We start from the raw sequence: 20,223 nt of genomic DNA, 5'->3' as shown, positions 1-20,223 counted from the left end.
ATTGTAAAAGCCACTCAGCAACAGACAAACAATCAGATGATATCAATATTTAATCAGTATTTATATATTTCCCTTGCGTGTGCAACATCTATTTTCGTGGTGGTTCACTGTTTGCCGAAGATACCATCTGGAGGAACACTGGAAGGTTGTTTGTTGCTCTGATCCTCGTGCAAACTTCGGAGATACGAACGCAAGTTCTATATAACATCGCATCGCCGATAATATCTCATTAGAACTGTGAGAATGCTAGCGGGCTGGGTGATGCCGCGTAACCTGGACGTGCGGTTTCTTCAGTGAGAATGGTGAACAGTAAGACGGACGTGGAGGCGCAGGCGGGCAGGGAGGAGATCCCTCATGACCATCTTTACAAAGTTACTGGGCTGTCGTCGAGTAATTTGGAGAAATTGGCACAAGGTATAGTCATTTTCCTTTTTTCTTCCAATTTTATTTTTTTCTTGTTCATTCAACCGAGCTGACTTGAACCATTTGAATGGAAAATGCGACTATCCGCGTTTCTAAGTATAAAGTATAACAAAGATAACGAATATATTTCCAGCATTTCTTTACGTTGCTATTAATATCGTGAAGTTCATGTGAGAAGACATTAATGTATGATAACTCATTAATTCTATCAAATCTGTGTCATTTTTGGGATATCAACACTATCAACCTTCTAAAACTGCATTTTAACGAACATATTCCATTACCGACTTCGCAACCAAAACGCAATCGCAATCTCAGTTCACGGTGGTCTGGTTATATCTGCTGTTCTAAACAAGTGCCAAGATTTAAAATCCTCTGAAAGTTAACGGATGCATAAGAAATTTCTAGGACTAAGTTGAAGCATGCTTTCAAAACCAGAAGAAAGCATTTAACACAGCTATTATGATAAAAAATATCTACTTAAGTACATAATAAGTACTCCTTCACACTTAGAATTAGAATTGCCTTTCTCACCAGAGCCAGAAGCCGACTTCGAGACAGCGATCGCCGCGACGGGCTATGGACGTTTCAACATAGCGCTGATGCTGTGCACCCTGCCTGCCTTCTGGAGCGCCGTCTCCGTCACCAGCTCCACTTCGTATATCTTCACGCGTGCGCAGTGCGACATGCAACTTCGCCTGCTCGACATGGGCACTGTTAATGCCATCACTTATGGAGGTACCACTTGATAAATGATAACGATATGATAAATAGAAGTGGCAGACGAACATATAGCTCACCTAATCGTAGGTGGCTACTGCCGCCCATGGACATCTCTAATCAACCCCAGATAGAATAAGATGTTCCTACCTGAGGTCTAACGTAACGCCACGGACTGTCTCTCTTAACACACCCTTCAATCCAGAACACAGCAGCGCTTACCACTGCTATTATAAGGCAAAAACAAGCTTGACGGTAATATCGCCAGAGTCGAAGAGGGTTCTACCAACTTTAATAATCCTGGTCCTACCTTAAAAGTACTAGTAACACTAAGTTCTACTAATTTCAACGATAATAATGTCAAACAACCGGCAAATCAAAGCAAACAACCTCTAAAATAGATAAAACATACGCTCCACGATTTTTATCTTTTGGCTTATACTCAGCAAAAGCTATTAGAAACAAGTCATTCATTGATTTTGAATTACCTAAGTCATGTATATATTAGAAATAATTATTTTCACTTCAACGACACATGAGAATATGAGAAAGCTTATTTACAAAATATAAATAACATAAAAAACAACAACAAAAAATACCCAAGTTAAGTCATTATCAAAAAATAATCATTAACAACATCAGCAAGCAATGACGCTGCGGAAGCATTTTCGTGTTAGTATGATATGGTAGTACTTGATCTTCAATGTTTTGTTTGATCAATGATTCAACATTTTATCATCGCAAAAAATATCCCTCACGAGTTCTGTCGTCATGTGTACATCCTGACACCGTACATGTGGACAACTTAATCCTGATCACTACCTGAGCAGATAAAGTTCCTAGAATCTACAGACATTATGTCATCTGATGAGGTATAAATACTATTTTTTTGGACTAAAAATCTTTAAAGACAGAGTTTATGCGGGATTAATTTCCACTTAAAATGCCGTTGGACGTCCTGAGAGCTTCGTGGAGGATTCCGCGATTTTTAAAAGCTCTTTTTTACGCTCACCACACCATCGGGTGTCTCTCTTGCCCCCCGCAGCCCCAAGGGATCCTTTTAGTTCTCTCTCAAGTACGGCGAAAATAAGCATAGCGTGTATACGTCTGGCTTTATTCTGGTTATTATGTACCTTTTCGATTCATGATTCTATTTCATTTTATTATTGATTCATAGCCTACATAACTTGTTGTTCGGCTACTATTTTAAGACATAATCATGAACAACGCAGTCGCGATCACGCGATGCCAATCAATATTTGCGCAGAAACAGCACAAAAGTGTCTTCAGATCAGATAAACATATAAACATACAAATCGGATCGTGTTTACTGTACGATAAGTTTGTTTCGCATGTTTATATTTAGCAAACATGGAGCGATGAAATACTGTAGGAAAACACCAGCTACCGACATCTTTGTTTCATCATGAATTTACTCAAATCTCTGATCACACATGATATAAAGCCTAACTCAAACATTATGTTAATTATGCATCACCTACTGTTACTAATCATTCCTCGTATTGCAGTCTTTCTTATGTAACATGTTACAATTCAATTCGACCTTGCATTTAATTATGTCTCAAGGGAAATAACCTAATATTATTAAATGAGGCTCCATTTAAAAATATTGGGTTATTTAATATAACATTTAATATTCTGCTCAAATATTAATATCTGATTTTGTTATGTCATGCATTAAAATTATTATAATATATTACTTACTTTAACGAAGCTTTGCCTGGAAACGAAGAGTTGTACCAATGTTTTTAAAAATGTAACTAACTACCCGCTTTTGGCGTTTTAGATTTTATTTAACATTGATTTTATTATTACTCTCAATTGATCAAATTGAGTATTTTTCGGTCTTTCTTTATATTCTATTATCTTATTTTATTGATACTGCAGTAAATAATACAATATTTTTTATCCCAGGTATGATATCGTCAGCTATGGTGTGGGGATTTCTTTCTGATACCCTGGGCCGAAGACGTATACTCATCTGGGGTTTCCTGGGCGCTGGGCTTACGGAGATATCCGCAGCGATGAGCCAAAGCTTCACTATGCTGCTCATCACGAGATTCATGTCTGGGTTTCTGTGAGTACACAAGTGTTTGTTATCCTTAATCCCGATGGAATAATGCACATCATTAAAATTACTGAGTTTTAGTATTAATAAGAAATTTTACAAAAATCGATCTTTGCCCTATTTCCGGCTAAACAATAGCATAGATTACTTCTAGATCTAACTTCTAGATCTAGTTTCCCACTAAAGTTTTGATTCATCTTTATTCATCGACCAACATTGGGGTAGTGAGAATGTGAATGCTTTAGACCTCCTTTAGCAACTCAAAGAAACCCATGGTTAACATTAAAATTTAGGGTAGCTTTTGTGATTTTATTTTCAAAGAACCTTTGTGAAGGTGTAACCATAGATTGGGCATCATCGTGCATCTTATTTTTCGTTATGTTCCCCAGGGTGCCACTTGTCGGGACTACGGGTAGACTTACGCATTCATCTGGCAGCGTACTCTTTAGGCACGGGGGATCACCGTTTGTGGAACACTGAACCTACTCCATCCCATCCGCGAAGGTTTCCCGGGAAGACTTACCTAGCTGCCATGCCATACCGCGTGTTGCAGCCCTTTTTTAACACATTTCAGGTTCAACGGGCCCTTCGCAGTGCTGATCTCTTACCTGGCTGAACTCCACCGAACGGAACTGCGTGCGCGTGTGATCCTGCTGACAAGTCTCTTCTACACCTTCGCCAACACCACCCTACCGCTGCTGGCCTGGGCCATTCTTACACAGGATTGGGAGTTTGCCTTATTTGGCAACAAATTCGGTCAGTTATACTAATAGTGGCAATTTAAAAGTAGACCATACCTTTTTCTGCATTTATTATTTTATAACAGCAGCTTTCTATCCGTAATTGGCAAATTTTACTACCAGATTTTTACAAAGTTCTATGAAAGAGCTCTGATAAGGTATAACAATTTCTACAGTAGAATCGCAAAATTGAGAAATGATGTTTTACCTTTTTCTCCTTACAGTGATACACTCATGGAACCTGTTCCTACTAGCGACAGCGCTAGTGCCCCTCATCACTGGCATCACCTTCGTGGTGCTGCCCGAGAGCCCCAAGTTCCTGATGTCCCGCGGCAGGAACGAAGAGGCCTTGAAGGTGTTCCGGAGTATATACGCGTTGAATTCCCGCCAACCCGCTGAAAATTATACAGTAAATATTACCTATTATTATTTCTAATTTACTTCGATCGACAGAATTGACACTAACGACATACAAACTCTACACCGAAGTTTCATAATATAGGGATCTGACTGCAAAACGATTTTTTGTCTCAGTAATTAAACAATAAACACCTCCCTACACTCACTTCATACATGGGATTAGAAGGAAGAAAGTAAACTTCTAAACTTAACTCCAAACATTTTTCTTTTAATCGAATAATTATTCAGACCAACTCGATATATAGGTATGTCGGTCTCTTATCTAAGCAAGTGTCTTATTGCAGATCACAAGATTAGTAGAAGAAAAATCAGAACAGCAAGGCCGAGGGATGGAAGCACTGAAGGGTGGCTGCGCTCAACTAGCTCCCCTGTTCAAACCACCACACATCATGTGGCTTGTTCTTATCTGCTTTATTCACTCTGGCTGCATGTTTGGGTAAGATGTACTTCATTATCTGTTTAGTTTCTATCATCACTTATCATTGCATGCCTAGCGCTTTTAACTTTGTATTTATTCAATACTAGTTTTTGCCCGCGGCTTCGCCCGCGTTAAAAAGAAAATAATATGACATACTAACATACATAAAACTGGAATGACAGTGGCGCCATCTGGCGAAAATTGGTCGTACCAACTCTGAAACCTTTATGGGCTCATGGACAACAACTTTGCTAAAGATCATCACTTGATCAAATGCATAGTTTTCGATTCAATCCTTACTAATATCGATTAAAATAATCGATTTTTAGGTCCAAAAGATCGATTCTCCGATTAATCGATCTTAGATCGCCATCCCTAGTTCCCGTGGGATTTCCGGGATAGAAACTATCCTATGTCCTTTCTCGGGTCTCAGACTATCTTTGGACAAAATTTCATTAAAATCGGTACAGTGGTTTAGGCGTGAAGAAGAGACAACCAGACAGACAGACAGAGTTACTTTCGGATTTATAATATTAGTAAGGAGTAAGGATTAAATTAACTTGTTGAACGACACGAGAAAGTTATCACAAATTGATAAACCTTTTTGACCTAAAAACCCTCAGATGTTTGCTTATACGTTTGCTCAGAAATTTAATTAAATGTTCCATCACATTTAAAACTTACTTACTGAGTTTTATTAGTTTTATTCTATTGTTTTCCCAGCTCGAACACGCTGCGTCTCTGGTACCCGCAGCTGGCCGCCATGATCGGATCCGACGGTACCGTCAGTCTATGTTCCGCCATCGCACCACCGACCACCGATGCTGTGGACGAGGCTTGCACGCCCATAAAAACTGACATGCTGACTTACTTACAGAGCGCGATCGTTGGAGCTGGCTCTGTACTTACTTATGGAATTGGAGGTGCTTTGGTAAACAGGTACTTTACATTTTGTAATTAATTCTTAGAAGTTTGCTGGAAATCATCTAGCTGGGTATGTGTTGTCCCTGTAGTTCCGGGACCAGAATAGGGCTACGGTATCCTCTGCCTGTCGTAAGAGGCGAATTAAAGGGGGCTTCCGGGGTTGTGGACGGCAAGAGTGGGAGCTCAAACCGCCCGGACAGCGACCCCGGGAAGGCGGTATGTGTGGTCGCATACCGTCGTGCACACCAGACGGTGTGGTGAGCGTCAAGCTCACCTGGGCGAAGCCCGACGGGGCACAGCGCTAAGAGGACTTCGGTTGCGTTCCGTTGGAGATCCCGGAGTCCTCTACGCAGCGCCGAGGACGGCCACCGGGGGTTTTAGTGCGGTACGAGTCCCACATAACCCTGTGTCGCTCCCACGACACCGGGTACCTTTTGAAAGTTTCCCCCTCGTTAACAAAAAAAAAAGCTGGGTATGTGTGAGATATACAGATCTATTTGCTTACAGTTGCATTTGCTTAAAGTTTACTTCCTCTACGGTAGTAGGAGTAGTAATCATGAATCTAGTTCTATATATTTCAGTTGGCATCTCATTCCTTTTAGTTGGTTATACATGTTCATCACTTAATATCAAGTGAAGAGGTCGTTTAACAAAATAATACGCAGCGACTGCACGGTGTCCCAATGGTGTATATCTTAGCCAATCTACAAAGTCATGTAAATTTGGTCGCGGTCGTAATGGATGGATAATAATTTATAATAATTGGATGTATGATAGCTATTATTTTTTCCGTACTACCTCGCTTCTGAGAGTATATTAAGCCATCAATCTCTGGTTGACAGTGTGTATAAGTAGGTACCTACGGACCCAGCACCTGGACTTAAAAGTTCTTCTTTCCCCAGTTGCGGTAAGAAGCTAGTAGCAGCAACATGTGGTCTTATAAGCGCGGTGGTGGTCGTACTGATGCCGCTGATAGGCGACGGCGCGTTCGCGGTGGTCGCCATGATGACCGCCGCACTCGCATTCACCTCGCTGCTGGGGGCTTCGCTCTCCAGCATCTGTGTGGACCTCTTCCCCACTTCGCTCAGGTAACGGTTATATCACATTCAGATCTGATAATAGTTGTTCCTGTAGATTCAGAACCAGAATAGAGCTACGGTATCCCACGGTAAGTATCTCACATAACCCCGTGTGGCTCACACGGCACCGGGTACCTTTTGAGGGTTTCACCCCTCGAAAACAAAAATAAAATACCCTGTAATAGTATCTGTACAGTATTGTGACTCGGCCCTGTCCTTGAAATATAGAATACATAAAAGTCAACAATAATTTTATAAAAAAATACTTTGTATAATTTGGTAATACACTTCTTTTGATTTCTCAGGGTCATGGCTTTAGCCACTTTCCTGATGACCGGCAGACTGGGCACGGTGTCCGGGACAGTCATCTTCCCAGCATTGATAGACTACGGCTGCTGGCCACCGTTCATAACCATCGCTCTCGTATTAGGAGGTAAGACTGTTTTTGTATTTCAGAGCCATCTAGCGAACGGCGTACGCACTTTTATAAACAAGTACTTTGATGCAATTTATCACAGATGGCAGTTACATTAATGTCAACTTTAGCAACCACACAATTTAAAAAGTATACTTCAATCTTACTTAACTGTAATAAATTTGACTTCATTCAAGTAATATTTTAGTGTAAAAAAATATATTAGTCAAGCTGCTTATCCGTATAACATAATTATTTAATGGCTAGTTGACAATACGGAAAAATATAAATTACACTTCATTTTTTTTATTTTTCAGTTTGTGGAATCGCATGCTTCCTCGTGCCTAATACTACACTGAAGAAATTGGAATAATTTTTAAGTTTAATATTTCAAAATTATATAATATTCAAATGTAAATATTTTTATATGTAATGTTTTCGACGTGTACATGTTTTGTAAATAAAGGAACAAGCCAGGGTGAAAAGAAAACGGCTGAAATTTAAAAATATTCTCTTTCTTTATTCATAATTTATATTAACCTAATCTCATTCATCTCAGTCAGACACAACTTAACAATAATCGGCGAATCGTGGAGAACTGTCGCTATCTACATTACTTTATATTATTACAGCGTTCAACATATCTTCACAATGTATTAAATTAGAAATGGCCGCCAAAACATTATATTTTATCTCCACACTCTTTCACAAGGATTTATAAGTACGTAAAAAACAAAACAGAATATAAAGTTTATTTTTAATCCCGCCAAATAAAAGTGTATACTGGCCAATTAATGCTACAGATAAATAATAATTCATTTTATATACATTGTTAAAATATGTTATATTTTAATAAGGCGCTAAATCAGTCTAATGCAATGACTAAACAGCGTTATGCATTAAAATTCAGAACAAACTATGAACAGCGACGGATTATTTTTGTACATAGATCATTTTGATATTTATTTTCACGTGAACACGATTGCACAAACAATACAACACAAAAATAGATAAAATACTTTAAAACACAGATAAATTAATAATTGATTTAAATAAAAGCTGTAAAATAAATAAAACATTTATGGAATTGTTTGTGCAATTTGCAATTATTATTACAATTTGAAAAGTTGTTTGAACAGCTATTGTTTAAAGGTGAACGAACTCGTCTGTATTTAATAAAAAGTACGATGATTTAAATATCAATCGTGTTGGAAATTGTAATGTTATTTTAGACGAAATTATTACAATTACACAACAATTGTAAGAAAACATTTGAATCTGTAAATTCACACGATCAAAATGGTTAAACAAAAAGCTCTCAACAGATTTACATTTATAAAAAATATTGTAATTGTAATTTCATTGTACACATTCAACAGAAAAGAACGTTAAATAAGAACAGCAAATCTATTGACATGCTTGTGAAAATTCTCATTTTATTGAACTGGCCACTTCACCAAAACACCAAACGCGGAAAGACAAAGTAAGAAGGTAAAGACTAGATTGAAATAGCTTATTGTCAAGTCAACTCACTTTGTCCCAGCGATTCTTAAATTCGAGCTTTTAACATAAATGCACCTTTACAATCAAAGTGACACAATTAAAAATTTTGTGAAAATTATTTAGTATAAATATGGTCCATAATTATACATTTAATTTTTTTTAAATTCCGTATATTATAGAACATAAAGGACAGTATTTTTTGTTAACAGATTATATTAAGATTTGTGAATATAATTTACTCAAAATTTGTGTACCTCTCTTTGATTATAAAGTTGCTATTTGTATATATAATTAATGTATAAACTTACTCGTAAAGGCCAGTGAAATTGACTGTATTACCCTATATAGATTTTGAATTATTTATATATACATTTGAATACCACACAAGGCACAAAGTTCAAAACTTGGTTTTGTAAACCTATCTATAAATAGTTGTATTTCACGACCGCGCATAATAAATACAAAAGTTTTAAAATTGGTTCAGAGGTTGTCAATACATTACGTCAATCTTAAGGGGATGTGACGTCACATAAACTGAAATGATTTGAAAATTTAAAGAGTGAACATAGGTCGGTAGGGGCAGAACGCACAACGTTTCTTTTAAGGAACTGTTGTGGTCTCTGATTTGGCTTAAGATAGTCAAAGTATAATTGACCATATAAGCTATAGCAATTTGGTTAGACTTTTTAGTACTTTCCCACTAACAGTGATTCCATATTTGTATCTTTAACTAAATTTATAAGTATTTTTATTTATGTTTGAAATTATGGTTTTCATTAAATCCGTTATATACCTATAAAGAGGAAACTAAAAATATTTTAAGTTAGCTTACAAATTTGAATCAATACTAACAACGTTGAAGCATTGGTGACGTAATATATAAATAACAGATAACACGCAGTCGTGAGATATAACCATTACAATTAACGATTGCACTATTTCTTTACGATTCGCTCGCTAGTTCGCAGATCTTTCGAATTAAAAAAACTAAAGTAATCTATTATCTGTCGTTGTTCCCATTAAATTTGAGATACGTATGTAACCCTTTATTGAAGTCGGTTAAAATGCTTGACACACAGCCTTCGCCTCCCAATCCTAAGGGCCTCTATCCTGTCACGCGGATGTATGCCCGCGGGCGGATCTGGTCCGCATGCGTCACAATCGTATCCTGTCCTTTTATTTATATTTTTTTCTATCATGTATACACAGGAACGTAGACTGTAACGGGTTAATGCGGATGACACGCACGCGACATAATCCCGCGTGACAAGAAAGAGACTCGAACTCGATACAAAATTACATCAAATAATATATTTTTGTACAAAAAACTGAAATACTACACTAAACTTAAATAATTACATCTAGGATAAGGCATACTTCATTATAAATATTAATTACAGATATTATAGTACATAACCTTTTATATACAGTCTCGCGTAATCTTAAAGCCGAAGTCTATAGGTACAATATACATCAGTTGAATTATACAAGTGACTAAGTTATTATACATTACTTGGACTGGACATACGGGCTCTATGATGTATGTTAATTTGAAAACGAAGGTACCTTTAGGCTGACCACCTATTGGCGACTATCGCCTGAGCGACAGTTGCGTAGGCTACAATCTTGTCGCTTAAGTGACAAGTTTCTCAAGCCGCTAGCACTGAGGGTCCAATTTATTATTTGAACGACCGACCAATTTATTATTTGAAAGTCAATATATCTGACATTAATCGATTGTCTACTCATGTATATAGATGCATGAGCTACTAAATAGTCTTTCGAGTCTTAGCAGTCGCATTAACCACAACTTAATTGCACTAGTGATAGTAACCAATGGGCAGTCAGCTCTAATGTTAGTGTACCATAAGATGATGGATTAAGTACTGAAACGCTAAAATAGAAAGAAATAAGAAGCCTACGCCCGCCCTAGAGAGGACAGTGGGGAAAGACGGTATCAAGATTTCGGATCAAAAACACATGGCCATTAAATTTATTCAAAAAATACCTTAAAAATACCAAATTTACTTGTGTTTTTATTATTTACATTATGCAGAAAAAAGATCCCTGAATTTGTTCAAATTAGATTAAATTTTATAGAACGATGTGTATTACATTAAAACACACATGAATTTTTAGAAAAACACACGTTTCTTATTATTTTTTCAATTTCGAAATACTTTACAAGAAAAATATAACAAATGGCCAGCCATGCGTTTCTGTTCTATCATATAATCTCAATTTGAAAAGTATTATAACATAAAAACGCTCTTAACATCACAATTGGCTTCTCCAATCTGAGTAGAACGCTAATTCCTTGCTATTATCGCAAGTAATAATTATTTCTAATGATTTGTGACGGTGAAACTGTACGTGCTACGAACATGCAAATTTTGGGTGCGTTTATAGACAAGCCGATAACAGCTTGAATGAGCATCTACATGCTTTATGGACGTGGAACCGAATATTAGGCCATCTAGTGACAAGTTGATGCATATTACTTAAAAAAAATAGAATATCTGCAAAGCAATAAATAGGACGCATAAATGCAACTATTGTGACAAACAGCAATCAGTAGACTTCTCTATAAACACACCTATAACATCCAGAGGATTAACAATATTTAGAATTTCCAGTAAAAAAATAATTTGCGAATAGGAGTTTGGCGAAAAAATCTCTTAAAGAAATACACTTTACAAAACGTTTGCATACAAATATTATAAATTGGACATTTTTCATCCGAATAAACGATTATTTTCTCAACTATTTACGCTCAGTTCGACAGATACAAAACCTTTCATAACACAATTCCAGTTTTACAAAGTAAAAATTTAACAACCGAACCCACACGGGTAACAGAGTGAATAGCAAATAGAAGTGACAAATAGGTGGCACGTGTCAATGATTTGTTCATTTGTATAAATTCGCTTTTAGATTTGCGGACGGCAAAGAAATGCCATATGTAGATAAAAAAGTCAATCTTGATTTTATTTTTTTTTATTTCCATTAATATTATTTTTTTACTTTTAGGTTATAGATCCTTTTTTTCGCATTAAGCCGTTTTCCTTACATATAAATACTTTATTATTTTCAATATAATTCTCATTGACACAGTACCATTTTGAAAAATCTGCCACTTCTATTTACCACACTCTGTGGTACAATTGAAGACAAACAAAATAGTCATGTGACAACTACAAATATAATTATTGTCACAGTGTTGAGCTACCACTACCTGTCTGCCACCAAGTGTTCACAGTTTAGTCTTTAGTCTGTTTATATCAAATTGTTTTTGCACTTCACTTTGGTCCTTTTTCCAGTTTAAACACTTATGATGCTGTTTGATTTCGTTACACGATGGCATTTGTAATCCGCCGAATTAATTTGCAGTTTTAACTATACCTTATTTTGTGTTAATGACTTTTATAATTTGCAAGGTGAAATCTTATTGTTATATTTTTAGGCGTTACCTACAATTTTGAGTAGTTTTACTGATATTTGACTTATTAAGATTTGTTTACTTGCATGTACAGACAATCAGCGTGTTTGTCACGTGCCGTGTCTGACACACTCAATGTCTGTGAATTTAAAGGAACCTTAAATTTATTTGAATAGCGGAAAACATTATCACAGGTAACGAGCCCAAACAGCATCACATCACACTTAACGGTTGCGTCAGCTCGGCGGCGCGAGGAGCACTTCCAGCCAGCAGGGGCAGGCCGTCACATCCCGCCGGGAGTACTTCGGCCCCCAGCCCTTCGCGAAGGAAATCCGCACGGACCTTGGATCCACCGGCCCTACGTGCGGGAGGGATATCGCGGGTGGTGGTGACGCTGGGTCGAAGATACAGAGGCAATGCCCAGGCGCGACTCGCCATACGAGCAACGCCTTCGCGGCCGCAGCGTCCAGGGCGGGCGAGCTCACGAACACGGGTTCTTGGCTCCGGTTGTACAACCACACCCCGTCCGACTCGAGCGACAACGTCACGCCCAAACCGATCTTGGCTCGGGTTTTCCGCACCTGGAAAAGATAAAAGTTTGGTTAAAACACTGTAATAAAACAATAAAATGATCTTAAAAACGAACATTGTATCTTTTGTGTTTGATTTTTGGTTGCATTAGCATTAGCTTCAAAACATTATTCAATCAGTGGAGACCGTTTTGCCAAGACATCTCACAGACCTATCCACAAAAAACAATGACAAGGTTTACCAGAATATTTGAATACTGCATCTTAAAAATCATACATTCGTAAAGGGCTGGAGAATTTCATGGAATCTTGAAATCGAATTTCCAAAAACATATTCAAATTCAGAACAATGGTGTGCTAGCTAACCTTGTGCCCTTTAATCAAAGGTAAGCAAAGGTTACGACATCTCTATATAAATGACCCTTCATACAATGCGGCAACTGAGTCATTAGCGCATGACATCAGACTATAACGAAATTAGGAGCAGTGTTCCTGTCACTAATATGATTCTTGAGATACCGACAAAGGGGTAATTTATAATATAACCTAACCTGGTCATCAACTCAGTATTGTCCCACTGCTGGGCGCGGGTCTCCTCCCAGAATGAGAAGGATTAGGCCATAGTCCATCGCGATGGCCAAGTGCGTTTTGGTTGGTATATTTAATACATCTTTCCAGATTTTTTTTTATAAATATCTGAGGTATGCAGGTTGCCTCACGTTTTCCTTCACGGAGGAAGTGATAATACATTAACTGAAATCAGTGGTGTCTAGTGGCATGCCTAGGATTTGAACCTCAGATCCTTCGATCGAGAGGCCAACTTTCAATTACTAGGCTATCACTGTTTATACTCTCATGTGATAAATGATAATATGCAAAATAAAGTGTTAATGTGGAGAATAGGAAAGCCAGCCGCAATCCGTAGGGATTCGGCAAGGGACACGTAAAAATTCACACGTATGATATATACAGTATCTACACACGTACGCAGTGTCTAGACAGCACATAAATAAAATCGAATTGTTTGTCGCTTAAAAAGGCCACGGTTAAAGTTTCATAGAACTATTCAGAACTATAAAGGATGCGTGAAGCAGTTTTGCGTGAAGTATGTGGATTCCAGCTAACTTATATATGAAACGACCGTTTACTAAATGGAATCGATTAAAAATGCCTTTAGAAGGCCTTTACAATGCATCCCTTACAATATTTGCTATCCAACATCACGGTGTCGAAATTTTTGTAAAACTACACTCATAATTTCTCCTAAATCTAAATATATATAACTCAAAGGTAACTGACTGACATAGTGATCTATCAACGCATAGCCCAAACCACTGGACGGATCGGGCTGTAATTTGGCATGCAGGTAGATGTTATGACGTAGGCATCCGCTAAGAAAGGATTTTGATCAATTCTACCCCCAAGGGCATAAAATAGGGGATGAAAATATTACTTCATAACGCGAACGAAGCCGCGGGCAAAAGTACGTACCCCATAAAAACATAAAAAACCTCAATATCACAGCTCAAATCACATATTTCGCACATGCATACATTTCGTCCAGCGGCTCCTAGTTATTCGCGGCGCGCTATCTAGAGTTATCGCCGGGGTTATCTGCGACGCACACTAAATCAATTTACATACGGACAACGGACAATTTACTATTCAATCAGGAGTGCTGACCTATTAAGCGGTATTGATTTGTGGGTACGAGCGGCAATTAAGAATTGCCGGCTAAGAATAAGGTTAGAAATACTTTGGACCTTTTCTTTTGACGATTGAAGGACATTTTGCTTGCAGTTCACCTGATGGTTCATACTTAATATTCAATGCTACTGAAGGACATCTGTTATCATCATTAACCCATCACTGTCCTACAGCTTGGCCTCCTCTCAGAATGGGAAGCGCGTACTGGTAGATTTTTAATAGCTTAGCTTAAAACCTTTTTTGTCTGTAATCAATTCCATATGAAACAGTAATTTTACTCGAAAGTGATCACAGATCCGTTGACGCTCCTGAGGTCTAAAATGGTCGCTTCATATTATGTAGTAAGTCAGACAGTATCCACATTTCTACATCCTTCTATCACGCAAAACTGCTTTTCGCTAAAAATAGGCAAGCCCGTAACTCAGTCGGCATCCACAATTCTGCGCCCTTCTACCGACATCCAAACTGTTTTGGTGGGATCTACCCATTTGAACCATATTGACTCTACCTTTCAAACAATGTGACCAAAGACTGTTTACCCACTAACGGTCATCCATCCAACTTTTGACCACATCCGCCTCGTTCCATCAAATTTAGCGCCACAGTAAAGTACCACGTCTTCCTACCACAAGGTATGCATGAATAAATAAAACGATAAATAATTTATAAGTCTGGAACTAGCTGACCAGAAGCACGTACGCACATGCGAATTCGCTGTAGCTCTGACACCACTGATTGCGATAATGCTGATAACGGGTCAAGTCTATAAAGGTTAATTTTCGTGAATACCAAAGTTCTGCTAACCTGTTGTTAAAAGGACCTATGCCCTATTTTTTATAGAACAGAAGTAGCAAACAAGCAACGTGATGGTAAGAGACTACTGCCATCCATGGTCATCTTTTTTTATATTATAGGAGTAGCAGACGAGCATGCAGTCCACCTGATGGTAAGTGGCTACTGCCGCCCATGGATATCTGTAATCAACCCCAGATAGGATTAAATATTCCTACCTCAGGTCAGCCACAGATGCGCCACTACTCCTGAGGACTAAGCTGGAACGCCTCGGCAAAGTAAGTCTCCCTTACCACACCCTTCAAACCAGAACACAGCAGCGCTTAATACTGCTGTTATTAGGCAAAAACACACCTAGTGTTATTCTATTTAAGAAATATTTGTCATTGTATTTATACGAGATTTATGAGAGTGTGCGTGCGTGTGTGTGTCTGTATATGTATGCATAAAATACACGTGGAAGTAAATTAATCACTACATGAAAAATCTTTGCATTAACTACCTTCTAACAAAAGCGTTTATTTGAAGGTAGGTAATTTCAAATCTACGACCTATGCATATCTTTTTAAGTACTTTAATAGCATAGTTTTATTTTTTTGAAAGTTATAAATAACAGCGGTTTTCGCATGCATAAAGTTCCTTCATTCTATAACCCAGAAGCGAGATTTGTGCGCCACTTTACCGAGGTTAATTTATTGATAAGAGGTCCGATAAGTGAGGTCTGCGCGCTATCTACAAAATAACGTTTCTTCCTTTTACTAAAAGGAATGCTTTTAACTTTTAAGAACTTAGTGATTTATCACCTCATTTAAGTTTGAAAGGACCTCACCATGACCTCTGAAGGACATGACGGTAACGCCATTATTATTGTTATGTATTATATTATAGATATGTATTAGATATAGCATTAATTTGAAATTATATCTATTTAAAATACCTACTTGTAATTAATATATTTTCTGTTGGATTTAAAATTTATTTTTAAGGATATGTTATGGAGCTGTTTTTACAAAACATCTTATGAAGCAATGGGTTATATGTAGATTCAAAAGAAACCCGCACAGTACCTATTTTAGTATAACTTTCAGTATCTACTTTTTCGAAGATTCGACTTTAAGCTCTAGATTTTTTTTCTCTGTGGCTATCAATTCATGAAGTTATATGGACTAAACTAAACTCAGCTAATTCAGCTTTTACTTAACGAGTTCTTATGTGCCCTGATTAAGATCAGGTTTAGTGACGCTGTCTTACGCCTTAATCAATAACTAAACTATCCAATGCTTAACCTAACAAAGGACCCGAATTTAACAATTTCTGCCTACCTAAATTTTTATTCAAATTTCGATCCTTAATAACTACTCGAAAATTGAGTAGATCAATTATTAATAACGAACAGTCATCCCAAAAACAAATTCTAATACCGAGTCCTTGATCAAAGTCAAGAATCAAATTACCAGGAACACCCAAGCAAATTCCCAGTCCTCACCTGTTCCACCTGCGGTTCTCTGCTGTCCAGCGCGTCCAGACACAGCCCGTGCCTGCCCGAGCCGCACGCGCCCCCGTCGCCCCCGAACACGTCCACCGCCCGCACCCGCACCCCGAACTGCCGCCCCACCCGCTGCGTCAGCTCCCAGTACGCCAGCCGACACCACTCCTTCTCCCAGCTTTGACGCTCTGCAATTGGTTTTAGTAGTCAATAAGTAAATGACATCATAAGGTAATTTTTCGGTAGCCAATAAATAACTTGATCAGCATAAGGTAATTCAATTAAATATTTAATGGGAGAACTGGAAACTAAGGTGGCGTTTATAGATATTTATAATGTCTATGTTAAGGGCGCATCTGTGACCAATTACAAACTGGGTCAGGATTGGGAAGTCAAATTGAAGTCAATAAAAATTAAAGAAGTTTAAAGAATTTGAAATAGTATAGTCCGCGTAAAACTGCTAGTCCGCTCTAAATATGAAAATGGATCGCGTCACCATAGCAAATTATATGACTACACCTGCTCGCAGCAACTTCAGGGCGAACTAGAACTTTGGCGCGGACTATAACAACATTGATGGACTATGGCCTAAGCTCTCATGAGTCTAAAGAGATTCAAGAGTGGGAAAAAGAAGGGATGATGATGATGAACATTATTTAGTTAGGTACAGGTATTTTCCATCCAAGGTATTCAAACTAAACTAAATAGTTATAATGTAGGTTCATTATATTCATGCAACCTATTCGAAAGATACCCCAAGTTTACAAAATGAAAATTCAGTGGAAAATTTACATAGGCAGATTCGCTACCCAAATCCCAAAATATCATTTAGTTTGCCAGAAAACTAAAAACTCGTTAATTAACTTATATTTCAGCGTGTGACATCAACGTATTGTTCTAGAGTGGAAACTTGGCTCCCTGGCCACGTTACTGATGGACTGTCAAAAGTATAAGATGCCAACAGATTAACTGCCTGACGAAATTAAAGATGACATAGGTCACTTCCGAATTTAGATCTCGCTGTTTCAGACCATAGTAAAGGATTTGATAGACCACAACTTCTATAAAACTGGGGAAAATAATAATTCTTAAAGAATATTGATTAATTATTAATAAAAGTGATTTACAAAGTAAAATATGAATTTCGCTAAAAAGTGTGGTATACAAAAAGATGGTAACTCATCAAACTATCGATAACTATCGATAAATATCGAAAACTACAAATTATGTCTATTGAGAATAGATTTTTTAAACCTATCTGCAATATTTGCAATGCCAACAAAGTGTTTATGAGAGTAGACTAGATACTCCTATCTTCCAAAGTTCCAAATACAAGCAAACCAAAATAAAAATCAGGACACGGGCTAATCTGACTAAAAGGCATTAAAATCAAAATGGCGATTTTCCGTTTAGACTCGAAATGAATCATACATCGTTGGAGGCTTTCGCAAACACATTAATTGGAAAATAGAGCATATGGGAAAGGGAGTCCCAATGAATAACAAGCATGCAATGGGCACATAATTGGATCGCGAGGCTCACGGCATCAAAAATTCAAGATATTATTCCTTTTAACGAGCAGGAAATTTATATCTGTCTAGGGTAGATGACCACACATTGTAGGGACAATGTGTGGGAGTAAATAATAATTGGGTTACCTAATAAAAAAATAGGTCAAAATAAGCGTTTTGGGGACAGTAGATGTAGCAAGTATTGTTTGGATTTCTTTTTCAAAATTGACTAATGGTATTTGTGATAATAATTCAATATATAGGTAAATATAAGATTTATATTTTCCTCTATGGTATGGCAGACCTTCGGCACTTTAAAGCCAGCATCGTTTACTGGTAATCAGAAGGTGATGATAGTCTTCGTCGTCTCCTGATGATATAAAATAAAGGGAATCTTGTTGTTACTCCCGATAAATCCTATGTGTTCTTGGAAACGAAATCAAAAACAGACCTGTAGTTTTCTTAAAACCTTAGATATTATTAAGTTAAGAATACCTCTTCTCTAGGCAGGTAGACATTTACAATGGGTTTTGGAGTCTGGTATAAAAAATCTGCTTTTTTATGTATTCTTTAAATACTAGCCATGTCTTCGACTAGGTCTTGTCTACATAATACCATCAGGTATCTCACAAATCCCATGAAAAATGGTACGTCGCTAATGGCGAGCTGGCGCCGGGCGGGCGGGCCGCCGATCGATAATCAAGGTTACAGCGCCGCCAGCCACATGGGAGCCAGCCACCACCACCGAGCTGGTGGGTTTATGTCATGGGGTTTTGAGGTCGAGAGACTTACGAAAGATGACGAGGGTATTCATGGAACCAAGAATTATGAAGATTATAAGTTAGTCGTTACGTAATCTTTGTGTTTGGAACCTCCAAATTGGAGAGGACTTCTGAATGGCTAACAACTCATGTTACAACCTTACCATAACCTTCCAATAACCAATAAAAAACAGCAACTGCTTCTATAAAGCACAAATAAAAAAGCTTACCCCCACTCAATCATATTGAACGATGATTTAAAATTAAGCGACTAAAATCAATCAAAACTAACTTTATTCATCTGTCTATTGAAGCTTACTAATGTATGAAACACTGAATGACCAGAAAACCAAATCAGCTTCATCCAGCTGCTGATTTTGATCATTTCAATAAAAAATGTATTTTTTTTCTCAAAATCAATGCTTCCACAGTATTCCAGATGGACCCAAAAGCACCAAATCCCAAAACGATAATGTGCCAACTGCCATCATGTAAGGCTCTTTAGCTACGATCACGAATACGGCTAGAAGCCTTGAGCGAGGGTTCGACGACCGAATGCCTGGGTAATTGTGGCTAATTGAGCGCTGGAGACCTGTCTTCGTTCCGCTGAAAACGACACTAGTTGCTCGATTTTTTTCCAAACATTTTATTAAGACTATGATTGGAATAAGTTGATGAAGTTCTGGAGGAAAATATTCTCGTGAAGTGGAAGCAAAAGTATCCTTCTTTAAAACGAAACAAATTGTTACTGATCATGTGGGTGGTGGAGTGGTCACCGCGTCAATCAAATACGCAGAGGGTTTTAGATTCAATCGCCGGTCAGCCAGATATATAATGACTGATTTAATTTCCTATTTTGGGTCTAGGTTTTTGTGTAGGTATTCATTTTATCTGACCAATCTTATCTGATCGTTAGTGTCTGTCTGTCTTATCCGATTCTTAGTGAGGTGGGACTACAAGAAGCGTCTTTTAAAAAACAGATATTTTAATGAGAATTTGATGCAAAACAACTTCTAATTATTAAATTATCATCAACCTTTATAAGAGTTATCTAGACACTCAGAAAATGACAGATAGGTTACAAGAAACAGTAGGATAGGTTAGGATAGGTTAGAGTTGGTGTAACTCACCTTCGCCATCAGTGGCGAGAGATCCCGTAACAAGCCGCTCATGGTCCGTCCTCCTCGCATCTTCTGTGCTTTCGCCGTGTTCTGGAAAGAAGGAAATTAGATGAGCATCTCAAATATTAAACTGAATGCAAACAGG

At 37.7% G+C, this 20,223-nt stretch overlaps 2 protein-coding genes across 3 annotated transcripts in view; one reads left to right on the top strand and one right to left on the bottom strand.

The window, feature by feature from the left end:
- The first annotated feature begins 224 nt into the window (after positions 1-224).
- Positions 225-8,010, top strand: LOC140742412 (synaptic vesicle glycoprotein 2C-like). The gene is made up of 10 exons (XM_073073347.1): positions 225-414; positions 961-1,161; positions 3,079-3,241; positions 3,807-3,988; positions 4,197-4,381; positions 4,677-4,828; positions 5,534-5,749; positions 6,637-6,822; positions 7,119-7,246; positions 7,546-8,010. Exons 1-10 carry the CDS (start codon positions 300-302, stop codon positions 7,599-7,601), a joined length of 1,584 nt encoding a protein of 527 aa, XP_072929448.1. The 5' UTR covers positions 225-299; the 3' UTR covers positions 7,602-8,010.
- Positions 8,011-10,447: 2,437 nt separating this feature from the next.
- Positions 10,448-20,223, bottom strand: part of Dad (Daughters against dpp) — a 57,432-nt gene continuing 47,656 nt past the window's right edge. For both annotated transcript variants that reach the window (XM_073073346.1, XM_073073345.1), the window contains exons 3-5: positions 20,088-20,168; positions 16,686-16,873; positions 10,448-12,751 (exon numbers count right to left, since the gene is read on the bottom strand). In XM_073073346.1, coding sequence (XP_072929447.1) covers positions 12,407-12,751; positions 16,686-16,873; positions 20,088-20,168 — 614 coding nt within the window. In that variant the 3' untranslated portion in view covers positions 10,448-12,406. The remainder of the gene's footprint in view (positions 12,752-16,685; positions 16,874-20,087; positions 20,169-20,223) is intronic.

This window comes from Epargyreus clarus, unplaced genomic scaffold, assembly GCF_041222505.1.
Source record: "Epargyreus clarus isolate Ecla_fem2 unplaced genomic scaffold, WU_Ecla_fem_2.2 ptg000005l, whole genome shotgun sequence".
Classification (NCBI taxonomy): Eukaryota; Metazoa; Arthropoda; class Insecta; order Lepidoptera; family Hesperiidae; genus Epargyreus; species Epargyreus clarus.
The sequence above is the reverse complement of the archived record's forward strand: the minus strand, read 5'-3'. Positions and strand labels throughout refer to the sequence as shown.

What these genes read in the sequence shown, in the direction of transcription:
- LOC140742412 (XM_073073347.1), top strand. Translation starts at nt 300, where the DNA reads ATGGTGAACAGTAAGACGGACGTGGAGGCGCAGGCGGGCAGGGAGGAG. An exon ending in AGATTCATGTCTGGGTTTCT is followed by an intron (nt 3,242 to 3,806) that starts GTGAGTACACAA and finishes AACACATTTCAG; the next exon opens with GTTCAACGGGCCCTTCGCAG. An exon ending in GGAGGTGCTTTGGTAAACAG is followed by an intron (nt 5,750 to 6,636) that starts GTACTTTACATT and finishes TTCTTTCCCCAG; the next exon opens with TTGCGGTAAGAAGCTAGTAG.